General features: G+C 41.1%; 2 protein-coding genes across 2 annotated transcripts in view; both read left to right on the plus strand.

Annotated features, from left to right (window-relative positions):
- Window positions 1-1,056: 1,056 nt before the first annotated feature.
- Window positions 1,057-6,592, plus strand: LOC109873512 (transmembrane protein 250-like). The gene is made up of 2 exons (XM_020465169.2): window positions 1,057-1,338; window positions 1,644-6,592. Exon 2 carries the CDS (start codon window positions 1,837-1,839, stop codon window positions 2,254-2,256), a length of 420 nt encoding a protein of 139 aa, XP_020320758.1. The 5' UTR covers window positions 1,057-1,338; window positions 1,644-1,836; the 3' UTR covers window positions 2,257-6,592.
- A 951-nt stretch (window positions 6,593-7,543) lies between these two features.
- Window positions 7,544-17,041, plus strand: part of LOC109874199 (nucleus accumbens-associated protein 2-like) — a 59,538-nt gene continuing 50,040 nt past the window's right edge. The window contains exon 1 of the mRNA XM_020466015.2: window positions 7,544-7,818. The gene's annotated coding sequence lies outside the window, so the exon portion shown is untranslated. The remainder of the gene's footprint in view (window positions 7,819-17,041) is intronic.

A 17,041-nucleotide genomic window follows, 5' to 3' on the forward strand; every position in this document is an offset into this window, starting at 1 on the left:
GGCGGGGTTGAGACCCAGGGCCTCAAGCTTAATGATGAGCTTGGAGGGTGCTATGGTGTTGAATGCTGAGCAGGTATCAATGAACAGCATTCTTACCTAGGTATTCCTCTTGTCCAGATGGGATAGGGCAGTGTGCAGTGTGATGGCGATTGCATCGTCTGTTGACCTGTTGGGGTGGTAAGCAAACTGAAGTGGGACTAGGGTGGCAGGTAAGATGGAGGTGATATGATCCTTGACTAGTCTCTCAAAGCACTTCATGATCACAGAAGTGAGTGCTACGGGCCAGAGTCATTCAGTTCAGTTATCTCTCTGCCAATAACAGATCGTTTTCAGTTTCCCCCTCCGAACTCAGAACACTCCCAGACAATTCTAGCAAAATTCTTTGTTTAGAAAATGCTTTTGCAATTTATTTTTGACTGGAAAACAATCACAGTAAGGTACTTAATTGTTACCCTGAAATGATTTGATATTGAGATTTAAAAAAGGTTGCATTGGACCTTTAAACTTTAAAGTATACTTTATCAAACATATTTAGATGTACATTTGAATTCATCTACAGGTTTCAAACACACTCACTAGGTCAACATGCTTTAGGAATGACTGTTGTGGTCAGGCTATGGCTAAATCTTAGGTTAGGCCTTTTGTGTTAGGGTGAAACTATCAGTAAGCTGTCTCCCAATATTACAATGGCAGATTGGGGGTGATCTCTGTTCTCTGAGGCTATAACATGATGTGGCCATATTCTCTCTCCGAACTCTCTCCAATAATTTTTTAATTCCAAAACCATATTGCAGTTTGGCTTGACTGACATTGACACTGAAGAGTTTTTCTCTGTCATCACACATTCACAGAAATCATTAACCTCTATGCAACATGGATTTGGGGAGGTAGCCTGGCAAGCCATTTTTCTCACAATAACAATCTCTATCACACCCAAGGCAAAAAAGAGAACCAACCACAGTTTTAAACTGGACAAAAAAAACAATTGAACCCTTCTCCTTTAAATTTCAGATGTTGTCGTGAGAAGAATGACTGAAACATTTTACGACAGGATGTATTCACCAGTTGTCAGAGCAACACTACCGCCCCTGTTTAGTTACATTGTAGCAAGCATAGCCATCTATGTCAATACAATGATGTATCAGAGGGCTGTAATTACTGTTTGTTGTTTTTGAAAGGTCTTCATGTGACGAGTTATAACATGATAACTTGCAGCAGTCGTTTCACAGCATACTACGACGAGTTTGAGGAACTCATGTATGAGCATCGAATCGAATGCTGAGAATTCATTGCGCAAGACATCTTTCAATAACTCGAAATCATTTTTCTAATCGACCGGTATGTACAATTTCAGCTTGATAAATAAGATACATATTGTAATGTCAAGTGACGTTTCCAAGCAGTCAAGTCTATAAGCCCAGGCTACATCCATAATAGAGATTTTAAAATATTTGAGAATGAGCATTTTCAATAGACATAAGCAGCATAAACCATGATTTACTGCTTTTACTATCAAGGCTGACCTAATGTCACACTGCTATCATAGTGTGTGAGGGAAAGGGATCGCTCATTTCAATGTCTATATTTAGTTTGGTGTGTGTAACACAAAAATGTAACATAAATGTGTTGTGCCCTCTTTACAGAGCCTTGTTGCCTTTTGGATGCCTGTAGCGACAGACTCCAAACAGACCTAATCAGAGGCCCACATTCCATGCCTGGGGTTCCGTTTTAAGCTCTCAGCCAGTCAATGATGCTAACCCCCACCACCCCTGAAGCAGAGGACAAGGCATATTGCTGCGACTCCCCACAGAAGCTTGTGGCTCAATTCTCCCACTCATGCCTGTGATCCCCATCCCTCGGCGTGTGCGTAGCTTCCATGGTCCCCACACCACCTGCATGCACTCGGCCTGTGGGTCTGCACACACCACCCAGCTTGTGCGCACCAAGTACAACAACTTTGACCTTTACCTGCGCTCACGCTGCATGTACGGCTTCCTGCGCTTCCTGCTCTACTTCGGCTGCAGCCTTCTGACCTCCCTCCTCTGGGTGGCGCTGTCGGCTCTATTCTGCCTGCAGTACATGAGCGCCCGTGTCTTCCTGCGGCTGCAGTACAAGCTGTCCGTCATCCTACTGTTGCTAGGACACCGGCGCCTTGACTTTGGGGTGCTTAACAACCTGTTTATCTACAGTATGCAGGTCACAATGTTCCTGGTGGGAGGCCTGGGCTGGTGCTTCATGGTGTTTGTGGACATGTAGCTTCTGGTGACAACAGTGACCATGGATTTTTTATTGTTTAAAAAAAATGTAACCTTTATTTAACCAGGTAGGCCAGTTGAGACCTGGCCAAGATAAAGGAAAGCAGTGCGGCACAAACGACAACACAGAGTTACACATGGAATAAACCAACGTACAGTCAATAACACAGTAGGGGGGAAAAGTCTATATACAGTGTGTGCACTGTTATATACCAATGTCAGACCTCTACCCAATGCACAGCAGCCATTTTATACCAAAACATTACCACACAGCAACAGTTGCGATGAAGGCGTAAGGATGACCAGGAATAGAAGGTGGACAGAATATATGGTTACACTCTGGTGCTATTTGCCTGAAAAAAGCTGATGCATACTTACTCTAAGACTTCTGTAATAACAAGCCTTACTTTAGTTTGGACCATGAGGGGTGGGATGCCTCTCAAGACCCTAGAAAGGAAAACGTGCTGTCTTCTGTTTGACTGGAGAAAACAAATCACGCAAAATGTTGAATTCTAAGCATAAAGGATACGTTCGTATTGGTGTTGGATTCAAATCCCTTGGTGACCAACATTATTTTTGTAACATTATTATTTTACACATCGTCTTTTCATTTAAAAAAAAAGCAACAGTATCGTGCTGTAAAGTATATGGATAAGTGAGTATGTGTTAGTGTTTGCAGATTGTGTCTTATTGATGCCACTAATATCTGCCATGGGCATGGCCTGCTGCTTGAGCTGTGTCATCGAGTCTGTAACAGTGCAAGTTAGTTACAGTGGGTGGCTTTGGGTGAAGTGGTCATTTACTCCCTCACATGGTCCCAGAATCCCTCTCGCAGAGAGAACAGAAAACAATAGCCAATCACAGCCAGACACCTCCGTCTCTGCCAACCAAAACAATGGCTGTGGCTGTGTCCCAATGGCCTCCTTTACTCAGCTTCTTCCCTACACTAGGACTGATCTGATAAATATAGGAAAGGCTGTAATGATAGGATGAAAACCTATTCAGAATGTTTATCATTGTGGTCATGTGTAAAGCCTGTAGTTTTCACTGACCATGTGCCAATAACTTTCTCATTGTTCATTTTAAGTACTGAAATCCTGATAAATTTCTCCTAAATTCTCCTCCTTTCCTTGTCCCCTTTTCCACAAGCCTAGGTCCTGGCCAGGAAAAGGTCTGGCCCTAGTTATAGTCACAGCCTCTGTTTCAGTACTTAAACTGTAAACAGTGTGCAAGCCAAGTTTCCACCATGCTACTTTCTATTCAGTCTGTTTCAGATCAGTGCTCAATACTAAGGGAAGAAAACCATTTAAAATATTTGGGACTCGGCCCCAGTCGTTGGATGGAGTTCAGAGATAGAGGACTCACCTTAATATCTGTGCCATTATAGTGTCTGTGATAGCCAGTGAGGCTACAACCCATAAGAATCCCTATCCCTACTACTTTGACCAATTTAAAATGGCGACATGGCTGAGGACTGGCATTGGGCCGAAGTGGGTACGCAGCACAACCCTGTATTGTTCTAGGATCAACTCATCAAATGCCTTATACTCTGGGGCACTCATATTTGTATGTCCTGTTAAAACTGAAAAGAAGGAAGAATTGCGTTTTTGACATACAGTTCCTAAAGGAAGTGTTCATACCTCTTGACTTATTCCACATTTGGTTGTGTTACAGCCTGCATTCAAAATGGATTAAAACATTTTAAAAAAAATCTCACCCATCTACACACAATGAATTATTCCACATTTGGTTGTGTTACAGCCTGAATTCAGAATGGATTCCAATTTAAAAAATGATCTCACCCGTCAACACACAATAACCCATAATGATGAAGTGAAAACATGTTTTTAGAAATGTTTGCTAATTTATGGAAAATGAAATACAGAAATATCTAGTTTACATAAGTATTCACACCCCTAACTCAATACCTTGTAGAATAACCTTTGGCAGCAATTACAGCTATGAGTCTTTCTGGGTAAGTCTCTAAGAGAGTCTCTACTCTCTAAGATGTCCATACCTGGATTGTGCAATATTTGTGCATTATTCTTTTCAAAATTCTTCATGCTCTGTCAAATTGGTTGTTGAGCATTGCTAGACAACCATTTTCATGTCATGGATTTTCTAGTAGATTTAAGGCAAAACTACCTCGGACACTCAGGAACATTCACTCTTGGTATGCAACTGTCTTGGTATGCAACTGCAGTGTAGATTTGGCCTTGTGTTTAAGTTATTGTTCTGCTAAAAGGTTCATTAATATCCCAGTGTCTGGTGGAAAGCAGACTGAACTAGATTTTCCTCTAGGATTTTGCCTGTGCTTAGCTCCATTCTGTTTCTTTTTTATCCTGAAAAACTCCTGTCCTTACAAGCATACCCATAACATGATGCAGCCACCACTATGCTTGAAAATATGGAGAGTGGTACTCAGTAATGTGTTGTATTGGATTTGCCCCAAACATAACACTTTGTATTCAAGACAAAATGTTAATTGCTTTTCCACATTTTTTGCAGTATTACTTTAGTGCCTTGTTGCAACCAGGATACATGATTTGGAATATTTGTATTCTTTACAGGGTTCCTTCTTTTCACTCAGTCAATTAGGTTAGTATTGTAGAGTAACTACAATGCTGTTGCTTCATCCTCAGGGATCTCCTATCACAGCCATTAAACTCTAACTATTTTTAAGTCACCATTGGCCACATGGTGAATTCCCTGAGCAGTTTCCTTCCTCTCTGGCAACTGAGTTAGAAAGGACACCTGTAGCTTTGTAGTGACTGTGTGTGTTGATACACCATCCAAGTGTAATAACTTCACCATGCTCAAAGGGATATTCAACGTCTACTTTAAAAAAAATTGTACCCATTTACCAATAGGTGCCCTTCTTTGTGAGGCATTGGAAAACCATCCTGGACTTTGTGGTTGAATCATTGTTTACAATTCACTGCTTGACTGAGGGATCTTGCAGGTAATTGTAATAATAATGTTAAACTTTATTATTGTACACAGACCATGCAAATTATTTTCTCCTGAACTTACACTGAATATACCATACCACTGAATATACCTTGCCCCAAGAACAGCATCAATTCGTAAGGGCATGGACTCTACAAGGTGTCAAGAATTCCTATAGTTGTGTCAAGTTGGCTGATGGTCCTTTGGGTGGTGGGCCAGTCTTGATACAAAAAAAGGAAGCTGTTGAGAGTGAAAAACCCAGCAGCGTTGCAGTTCTTGACACAAACCAGTGTGCGTGGCACTTACTACCATACCCCGTTCAGAGGCACTTTAAATATTTTGTCTTGCCCATTCACTCTCTGAATGGCACACATACAGTACACAATCCTTGTCTCAATTGTCTCAAGGCTTAAAAATAATTTAACCTGTCTCCTCCCCTTCATCTACACTGATTGAAGTGGATTTAACACGTGACATCAATAAGGGATCATAGTTTTCACCTGGATTCTCCTGGTCAATCTGTCATGAAAAGAGCAGGTATTCTTAATGTTTTGTACACTCAGTGTATTTAGACTTGCCATAACAAAGGGGTTGAATACTTGAGTCAATAAGACATTTCAGCTTTTCATTTTTAATTCATAATTTGTATTAAAAAAAAATCTGTTTTGACATTATGGGGTATTTTGTGTAGATCAGTGACAAAATTCAGAATTTAATACATAACTCAACAAAATGTGGAAAAAGTAATGGGTGTGAATTCTTTCTGAAGCCACTGTAGCTGTACAATGCAATAGATAGCCATGTATAGCAGGCCTATGGCAAGTAGGGTTGGGGTTAATTCCAAATCAATTCAGTTGAGGAATGTAAAGAATTCACATTTTATGAAATGAGAGTTGCAAGTTATTTTCACCAACATTTCAAGTCTATTCCCTGAGTTGATGGATGCCAGGTGAGTTGACCCTCCATTGAACCTGGTCGTCACTAGTTACCACACCCACAAAGGAATAATTTGTCTAAACCCTGCCTATTTCTACAATTTATCTTCTAAAAAATCTGATTTGAAACCTAACCTTAACCCCGCTGATAACCTTTTGTCTAACCTTAAATGAAGCCCAAAAGGCAATGTTTTGTTTAAATTAATTTTTACAATATAGCCAATTTGGACTTTGTGGCTGTGGTAACTAGTGACAACCATTGGCCCTCATTAACAACATCTCACTATATCCCGAAGCTGTTCAGAATGCTTATGTGGAAAAGTCTGTGTGAAATGGACATGGTATGTTATTGTTTCCTCCGTTGCTGCTGTTATTCAGGGCATTGTACTGTACATTTTCATATTACCAAAGCTGCTTGGGAAGAGCATATGAATAAATGTATATATAAAATGTTAAAAATGTGTCTGCTCCTGGTGTTTTTATTTGTGTCATTCTTTACCATGCTAATGTATTCCCTGTTATATAATGAATACGGGGGCAAAGCTTGATGTGCTTTAGGTGTTTGCAATGTTTGTGGACTGATAATTTATGGTTTCATAGGATTACAGAGACAAATTTTCATACTGTGTTGTATTTAGATTTTTCTCATACAATTGTGTAGTATATGGAAATACATTATAAAATGTCTACAGTATTAATGATGGGGACCTTATTGTTATTAACCATTACCAATGACTATACATGTGTTTATTCACAGTGGGCATGTTCTACATTGCACCCTCTGTCGAGATACACACACTGAAAGATATGTTTAATGATGTGTGGGAATATTTGGTCAGACATGGTTAAGGTCAGTTGCTTTTGGAGTCATGCAACTGCACAGTTGAGATTTAAGGGCATGGTCTACAAACAGTAAATATAATAGCAGATTTTATGGAAATAGAGTCATGGATAGACGTATCAGTGAAAGTAAATACATTTTGTTGTCTGGCAGTGGGTGGTATATGGATTCACTACAGTAAAACGGATACAGCAGTTAGGGGACAGTTGACTTGAGGTCATAATATGTAGCCCGCAGTTGGTCCCCAAAATTATGAGCTGCACACATGCGCAGCTTGCAATTAATAGGCCACGTGAGGTAACCATGCATGTAAATGCACTCCTGCGCTCACGCTCCATATGTTGCGTGCTTGAGTTTTAGCTAGATTTCGGTACAGTTGAACAATTCACTTTGTCGTGAATTCTGTCATTAGAATCGAGTAAAGGTGTAATAATTTAGAGGTGCATAACGTAGAGCGCTCAATATTTTTTGGTATTTACAGTAAAGTGCATAACATCTGAAAGACTGTACAGTAGCATCTCTAAACGCCGAGTCTGTGTCTTTAATGAAAGTGTATCGACTGTAGAATGATGTCAGTCTGCGGCTATGCGCACAGTTCATATAGCGTCCATGTGAGCGTCATTCACTTCCTGCACAAGGATACATTGGAGAGAGAGAGAGAGAGCAGCGAGAGAGAGAGCGCTGGGGGCGAGCAGGCAAGACATGAGAGCGAGCAAGCAAACGAGGTGAACTCGGGGCCTGCCTATGCTACAGACGGAACCTGGAAACTTTACATCGCAAGAAATAAAGCTGTGCCCGCTACTGACAGCAACCTTTTATGGAGGAGCGACCATATCGGGTAAACATTTGTCATAATCGTGGTTTGATATGTAGGCTATAGTGTTTGTTTGTATAACGCATATGGTTTTATTTCCTCGTATGTAGGCTAGATTTAATCTGCCCATCTTTCATATCCATCGCTTGATATATTAATTCACGAATGACATAGCGATATTGACATAAACTACAACAACGATTTAACTTTTTTATTGTATTGTAGAATAGCCTAGAAATTTCGTAGATTTAGTGATTTTGTTAGAACCGTGACATTGATTTAATGCAACTGGATTCCTGAAAAATATAACCCGCCAGTATTTTAGACTAAAGGAATTTGCGCAGATGTTTAGAAATGCTACTTTAACAATGAACTTTATGAAATGTAGGCCTGACATTTTGGGACCACTTTTTATCAGTCAACGAAATACAGTGTTTCTAACGGGATATGTGGAGCATATATCGGTCATTGCGTCGCTATCAACAAAAACGCCCCCCACTTCTTTGTAGGCTGTAGGCATTATAACACACATGTAGACGACCAAACCACACCCAAAACATACAGAATGTTATATACAATGTAGCCTATTCATAGCTGTTGATCTTAAAGTTATGGGATCCAAATGAGAGTGGTTACACTGTGAATTTAGGTCAACTCGACTCACCGCCATCAGACCAGAATATTTTGTGGCATAATATAGGCTTCAACTTTATATATCATAGTATTTTTATGTCCTCGGTGCTCCCATAATTTGTGAATCATGGTGTACAGAAAATCATTCTAAGTCTGAAGCCTCAGGAGTAGACTATAAAGTAGGCTATGCAGCATGGAGAATAGCTTATAAACTTGGTATAATTTAACTATGATGTCCTCTTGTAATTCTGTGTAATATTTAAATGGGTCTGTAGTTGTTTAAATGTACCCTACATGCCTTAGCCTATGGAGTATACATTATACATTGTTTTGTTTGTGAAGAGGTAATAGGCCATTATTGATTCAATAGAATCTCAATAGGCTACATCTTTGCTGTTTGTTGGCAAAAAATGACAGTGACACACTAGATCAGTGCTTCTCCATGACCTGGAGTCTGACTGGCATGTTACTCACTTTCTGCTTCCCTTGAAGCCCCTGACATGTGATCAATGCCTACTGTACTGTTTGCGCCTTGCATGTGACTTGTGGCAATTTATTCATTTCCTGCTCTCTTGCTCTCTCACTCTCTCTTCTCTCTCTCTCTCTCTCCTCTCTCACACACACACTCCTCTCTCACACACACACACACACACACACACACACACACACACACACACACACACACACACACACACACACACACACACACACACACACACACACACACGCAAACACACGCAAACACACACACTTTCTCTCTCTAACTCTCTCTCTCTCCCACACACACACTTTACGTTGTTTAGTTATTGTTTGGAGATGATTTACAGCTGTTAGACCAGTACATTGCAAGATGTTCCCTCTATTTTCATCTATATGAGGTGGAATGGTGTCGGGTTGGAGGTTGGCCTCATTTGCCCTGTGTGTGTGTGTGTGTGTGGTGTGTGTGTGTGTGTAGCTTTAACTAACATGGCTGGCATCCAACACTCCAAGTCTACAGGTTTGCCTTTCACACACAGCTCTCAACACTGTGAAATCCATCTGAGCTGTCATACCAAACAAGAGAAAGATATACAGACAGAGTGACTCCCATCTCTCCGCTTATTGATTCAAACGAAAATCTATAGGCACATTGTGTGTGTAGGCGTGTACTTGGCTGCCTGCCTTCCTATATACACTACATGACCAAATGTATGTGGACTCTTGCTCGTCGAACGTCTCATTCCAAAATCATGGGCGTTAATATGGAGTCGGTCCCCCCTTTGCTGCTATAACAGCCTCCAGTCTTCTGGGAAGGCTTTCCACTAGATGTTGGAACATTGCTGTGGAGACTTGCTTCCATTCAGCAACAAGAGCATTAGTGTGGTCAGGCACTGATGTTGGGTGATTAGGCCTGGCTCGCAGTCGGCGTTCCAATTCATCCCAAAGGTGGTCAAAGGGGTTTGAGTTCAGGGCTCTGTGCAGGCCAGTCAAGTTCTTCCACACCAACCTCGACAAACCATTTCTGTATGGATGGTGCATGGGGGCGTTGTCATGCTGAAATAGGAAAGGGATTTCCCCAAACTGTTGCCACAAATCGTCTAGAATGTCATTTTATTCTGTAGCATAAATATTTCCTTTCACTGGAACTAAGGGGCCTAGCCCGAACCATGAAAACAGCCCCAGATAATTATTCCTCCTCCACCAAACTTTACAGTTGGCACTGTGCATTGGGGCTGGTTAGCGTTCTCCTGGCATCCCCCAAACCCAGATTTGTCCATCAGACTGCCAGATGGTAACGCGTGATTCATCACTCCAGAGAAAGCCTTTCCATTGCTCCAGAGTCCAATGGCAGCAAGCTTTACACCACTCCAGCCGACGTTTGGCATTGTGCAATGTGATCTTAGGGTTGTGTGCGGCTGCTCGGCCATGGAAACCCATTTCATGAAGCTCCAGACGAACAGTGCTTTTGCTGACATTGATTCCAGAGGCAGTTTGGAACTTAGTAGTGAGTGTTGCAACCAAAGACAGACGATTTTTACATGCAATGTGCTTCAGCACTCGGCGGTCCCATTCTGTGAGCTTGTGTGGCCTACCACTTTGTGGCTGAGCCGTTGTTGCTCCTAGACGTTTCCACTTCACAATAACAGCACTTACAGTTGACCGGGGCAGCTTTAGCAGGGCATAAATTTGACGAACTGACTTGTTGGAAAGGTGCCATCCTATGACGGTACCATGTTGAAAGTCACTAAGCTCTTCAGTAAGGCCATTTTACTGCCAATGTTTGTATATGGAGATTGCATGGCCCTGTGCTCGATTTTATACACCTGTCAGCAATGGGTGTAGCTGAAATAGCCGAATCCCCTAATTTGAAGGGGTGTCCACATACTTTTGTATATATAGTGTGCTTCACACAATGACACCTTTTTTTCTTAGTAGTTGCTTTATTGCTGGGAAGTCAGTGAGGGCATCGAGGTGTACTGCCAAGCTCTTATCTTCAATGTTTAACACAACATACAGTACATGGAAGGAGTGTGCTCTTTGTTAACTTTTTTTTTCTTAACCATGGCCTTCACCGCCACACGTCTTTGAGTTGGATGGCTGCCAAGAGCTGTGATGGCGCTCAACAGCTGTATTTGTGTGTGCCGTGTCCTCAGATGCCCTTCCTCCATAGGCCCCGCACTACAAAACATTCCACAGGGGGGCCAAGGGGGGAAGTGAGAAGAGAGACACACACACACACACACATTTTGATAGACACGTACATGGGAAGAGAGAGAGGTTGTAGGGTTCACTCAACTGCATCATCAGATGCTTGACTGAACAGCATGGACTCATTATCATAAGGGGCGATCGACAGTAAAGGAAATGTTTAGGTTTATTTGTTACCTTCCTTCATGTTTATTCTCCAGCATTGTAGGATCCACCCACTCTGTTGCTCGACCAGTAGAACTATTTTCTCATATTTTTGTACTACCATAACTTGAGTCTGGTTTTGTAATATGAATATTCAACCTTATAGTAATGTCTAGAGAATATGTTTTATTTAACTTCCAGTATGTGGGAGTAAATGTTATTTATTTGACAACCAATATTTGAGATGAGATTTTCCCATTCTTTGTTTACAGTGCTCACTGAAAAATGCCTAGTGTTGATTTCTGTCTCTTTGGCTCCTTGGTTTAGCTAGTGCACTTGGTGAGAGGGAGGGAGTAACCATACTACAAAGGCTCTGTGTAAAAAAGGCCTAAACGGCATTCATCTGGCCTCTGTCTGTGAGGCCCTCTAGAGATGATGATGAAACAATGGGATGACAATGTGCATGGTACGTGATACAGAGCAGGCATACATTATTTTCTCATGCGTCATCTGTATGCACAGTATGTACAGTTGCTCTGGGCCAGTGGTGTTGTCACAGATCCAATCACAAGGTCAACTGAGTCCAATACACACATCCTGTCATTTAGATGTGGAGTGGGTTCCGTCATACAGTATTGCATTGCCTTATTCTTTTTGACGTGTTTAGTTATGGGTATGGTTTCAAACCTTTTTCTCTTCGTTTTTCCTTATTGTTTCCCATATAATATAGTGTTTAAAGATTCTTGTGTGAAATGGACTGAAATTTGAATCTGTATGGCGAGACAGATCTGTATTTCCATTTGTTTCTATCCTTCAAGCCTTTTAAGCATATGCAATCAATAAACAATAAACAGGCCTACCTATGGAGCCTAACTAGTGATGTCGACGTATGTTGACTTTATTTGAACTACTGTTGACATTTTGGGTGGCAGATTAAATCAAACTGTAGGTAGTGTAGCATGGCATGGTACTTGGTTGGTCAACAGTGTTTCCTTAACTGTTAACCCACTGTACATTCTAAATGAAGATACACACACCAATACAAACACACACCAATACAAACACACACCAATACAAACACACACAAATACAGAGAGACAGACAGAGAGAGACAGACAGAGAGACAGAGAGACAGAGAGACAGAGAGACAGAGAGAGAGAGAGAGATTCATGAAATGTAACTGATTTGGGTGCTTTGGCTCATTCTGTGATTTTCAGGAAGTCTTCCAAGAACTGAGACAATGGACAGTAAACATGCTCTCCAGAACAATTTAACATAAGAGCTCATGTGCTCCTTGTTACTTAGGGCCTACTGCCTCAAGAACGTTGGAGAAACAGAGAAAAGTCATAAAGCTTCGTATGCTTTTTCAGTGTACGTTGTGGAGAGGATTGACAAAGAGCTCTTGCATAACTAAAGGCCCTTTCCTCTCCCCTTACTTGCTTCTCTCTCTCTCTCTCTCTCTCTCTCGCTCGCTCTTGTGCACTCTCTCATTCTCTCTGTATGAGATTTCTGGTAAGTGACATGGGTTGGCCTTTGGCATAACGCCTGGCAAGATCACATGGCATGGATGTCACGGCAGTTTTGTGTGTGTGTGTGTGTGTGTGTGTGTGTGTTTGAGAGAGAGAGTGCGAGATAGATTTTGTGTGCATTTTACTGTTCTATGAATGAGAGCACATAGCCATTGCAGCAAATTAAGAGAAGTACTAAGGGGTGGGATGATTCTGGAATTCTAATGACATTTTGATAGCCTTACACTTGCAGTTTCCTCTGTTCCCACTGTATTCAAAAATTCAAAAGTAGATTTGTCTTGGTTTGGCTGAAAATAAGTCAATAGAATCTATTGCAACCTCCTGAAGGTTTGCTTGTAAATCACTTAAAATCACTAAAAACCATCAGTAAATAGTTTGTAGACCATTAATAGATGTTGTGTAAATCATTAAATCATTTGTTAATGGTATCATTAGCATTTGTCTATACATACAAAACACTAAATGTTAATCATTTATTATGGGGACTTGTAATCATAGAGTACATGAATTTACATAAATTTTTGAAGAAATATAGTAATGTGTATAAAAGGTATAGCAGTCCTTCAAAAGGGAGTGTTCCCTACAGTATCTATAAGATTATGCTATACAGAAGCTCTAGGTCAGTGGTATTACTAATGTGTATCCGTCCATGGACCTTGAGGTAAAATGTAAGTTAATTTGCTAAGGGGAAAACAATACCATTGGAGTTATCTCTCCAGTGAACACTAAATGGTTCTTGAGAGTGTGTGGGCTCAAAACAGTATTTTCATTTCCCTTATCTTTTTGAGGGTCCGGCTTTCTCTGATTACAGGCTTTATCTGATTACTTCTTTAGCTCAATTATAGGCTAATATATCTCAATTACCTACAGTACATGTTATTCCCTCAGTCCCCGAGGCTTTTAAGTGACTTGACAATTTGGAATACTTACAGATGTAGGATCTTAATTTGAGCCAGTTTGCTACAGCAGGAAAATAATCTTGCAGCAACAGGACATGTGAATTTTTATGTGGACTATAATTAATGGACATTTTTTGTAGGTGTTGATACATTTTTCTTTAGGACAAAGAAACAACAAACTTGTTTAAATCTCCAATACACTTCAACTTTGTATTACCTGATGCAATTAAGATCCTACATCTGTATATATACACACCACACATAGATGCATGCACACACAGGCACACTCAACTTGACAGCCAAATATATAAAAAAGTAGTGTGGTTCGAGTTCAGTGTAACTTCTGCACAGTATCTTACCATGGTTTCACTTTAAACAAACTACAACTTATAAATGTTTTATATAGTATACATAACATCTCTATTTTACCTTGTCAGTTTACTGAGGGCATGTGTTATTGGCTTAGTTTAGCATAAACACATTAGGCCTCACATGACGGTTACACCTGCCTTGCTCCAGGCCAGAACACGAGGTATCTGCCAAGTATGGCGGTTGCATATGCAGATTAAACTGTTTATAGGGCAACTAATGTTATGTGTAATCTATATCATCATCACAGAGTACACTTCCACTGCTATGCTGATGGTACCCAGCTCCACCTCTCCACCAAACCCAAACTCAACAGCAACAAGCGGAGGTCATGCTCATCGGTTCCAAATCCACTGTCTTCAAATGGCACAAACTCAGCATCACCATAGACGGTTTCCAGGTCCCTTTGTCAACAAAGTCAAACGCCTCAATGTCACCCATGACTGTGACCTGTCATTTGAACCCCACATAAAAACCATCACCTGGACAGGATTCTTCCACATCCACAATATCTCCAGGCTCCGCCCCTCACTGTCACACTCTATCACTGAAACCCTCATCCATGCTTTTGGCCCCTCCCGACTGGACTACTGCAACACTCCTTACTGGTATTCCCACCAAACTCACCAACAAACTTCAACTGGTCCAGAATGCTGCTGCACGAATCCTCACCTGCACCAGATCAATTGAACACATCACACAAATCCTCATCAAACTACATTGGATCCCTGTCCAATTCTGTATTAACTTTAAGACACTCCTCACCTACATATCCCTCCAACAACCTGGCACCTACCTGGCACCTACCGACCTCACTGAACTCCCACTCTATGCCCCCTCCCACTCTCTTTGCTCTCTACTTGTCACCCCTCCATTACGCTTCTCCACCATGGGTGCCGGGCCTTAAACTGCTCGACACCCAGGCACTGGAATAGGCTTGGGCTGAATACCATATATACAGTTGAAGTAAGAAGTTTACATATGCTTAGGTTGGAGTCATTAAAACTAGTTTTTCAACCACTCCACACATTTCTTGTTAACAAACTATAGTTTTGGCAAGTCGGGTAGGACATCTACTTTGTGCATGACATAAGTAATTTTTCCAACAATTGTTCACAGACAGATTATTTCACTTATAGTTCACTGTATCACAATTCTAGTGGGTCAGAGGTTTACATACACTAAGTTGACTGTGCCTTTAAACAGCTTTGAACATTCCTGAAAATGTCATGGCTTTAGAAGCTTCTGATAGTGTAATTGACATCATTTGAGTCAATTGGAGGTGTACCTGTGGATGTATTTCAAGAACTACCTTCAAACTCAGTGCTTCTGCTTGACATCATGGGAAAATCAAAAGAAATCAGAAAAACAATTGTAGACCTCTACAAGTCTGGTTCGTCCTTGGGAGCAATTTCCAAACGCCTGAAGTTACCACGTTCATCTGTACAAACAATAGTATGCAAGTATAAACACCATTGGGCCACGCAGCCGTCATACCGCTCAGGAAGGAGATGTGTTCTGTCTCTTAGAGATTAACGTACTTTGGTGGGAAAAATGCACTCAATCCCAGAACAACAGCAAAGGACCTTGTGAAGATGCTGGAGCAAACAGTTGCAAAAGTATCTATATCCACAGTAAAACAAGTCCTATATCGACCTGAAAGGCCGCTTAGCAAGGAAGAAGCCACTGCTCCAAAACCGCCATAAAAAAGCCAGACTACGGTTAGCAACTGCACAAGGGGGCAAAGATCGTACTTTTTTGAGAAATGTTCTCTGGTCTGATGAAACAAAAATAGACTTTTTGGCCATAATGACCATCGTTATGTTTGGAGGAAAAAGGGGGATGCTTGCAAGCCAAAGAACACCATCCCAACCGTGAAGCACAGGGTTGGCAGCATCATGTTGTGGGGGTGCTTTGCTGTAGGAGGGACTGGTGCACTTCACAAAATAGATGGCATCATGAGGACAGAAAATTATATGGATATATTGAAGCAATATCTCAAGACATCAGTCAGGAAGTTAAAGCTTGGACGCAAATGGGTCTTTCAAATGGACAATGACCACAAGCATACTTCCAATGTTGTGGCAATATGGCTTAAGGACAACATAGTCAAGGCATTAGAGTGGCCATCACAAAGCCCTGACCTCAATCCCATAGAAATTTGGGGACAGACCTGAAGAAGTGTGTGAGCAAGGAGGCCTACAAACATGACTCAGTTACACCAGCTCTGTCAGGAAGAATGGGCCAAAATTCACCCAACTTATTGTGGGAAGCTTGTGGAAGGCTACCCGAAACATTTGACCCAAGTTAAACTATTTAAAGGCAATGCTACCAAATACTAATTGAGTGTATGCAAACTTCTCACCCACTGGGAATGTGATGAAAGAAATCAAATCTGAAGTAAATCATTCTCTCTACTATTATTCTGACATTTCACATTCTTAAAATACAGTGGTGATCCTAACTGACCTAAGACAGGGACTTTTTACTAGGATTAAATGTCAGAAATTGTGAACAACTGAGTTTAAATGTATTTGGCTAAGGTGTATGTAAACTTCCGACTTCAACTGTACCATATACTGGGGAATTTTGAAATACAGACGGTATCATTTTCAATACCGTCCCCCCAAAAATATATATACAGTATATAAATTGACTTATGTAGTATCCAAAAAAGTGTTAAACAAATCAAAATATATTTTATATTTGAGATACTTCAAAGTAGCCACCCTTTGCCTTGATGACAGCTTTGCACAATGTTGGCATTCTTTCAACCAGCTTCACCTGGAATGCTTTTCCAACAGTCTTGAAGGAGTTCCCACATATGCTTAGCACTTGTTGGCTGCTTTTCCTTCACTCTGTTTTCCAACTCATCCCAAACCATCTCAATTAGATTGAGGTCGGGTGATTGTGGAGGCCAGGTCATCTGATGTAGCAGTCTATCACTCTCCTTCTTGGTCAAATTGCCCCTACACAGCCTGGTAG

This window comes from Oncorhynchus kisutch, linkage group LG29 (assembly GCF_002021735.2).
Source record: "Oncorhynchus kisutch isolate 150728-3 linkage group LG29, Okis_V2, whole genome shotgun sequence".
NCBI lineage: Eukaryota > Metazoa > Chordata > Actinopteri > Salmoniformes > Salmonidae > Oncorhynchus > Oncorhynchus kisutch.

Bases quoted from the DNA above. Each gene is read 5' to 3' on its own strand.
- LOC109873512 (XM_020465169.2), top strand. From the start codon at position 1,837: ATGCCTGTGATCCCCATCCCTCGGCGTGTGCGTAGCTTCCATGGTCCC.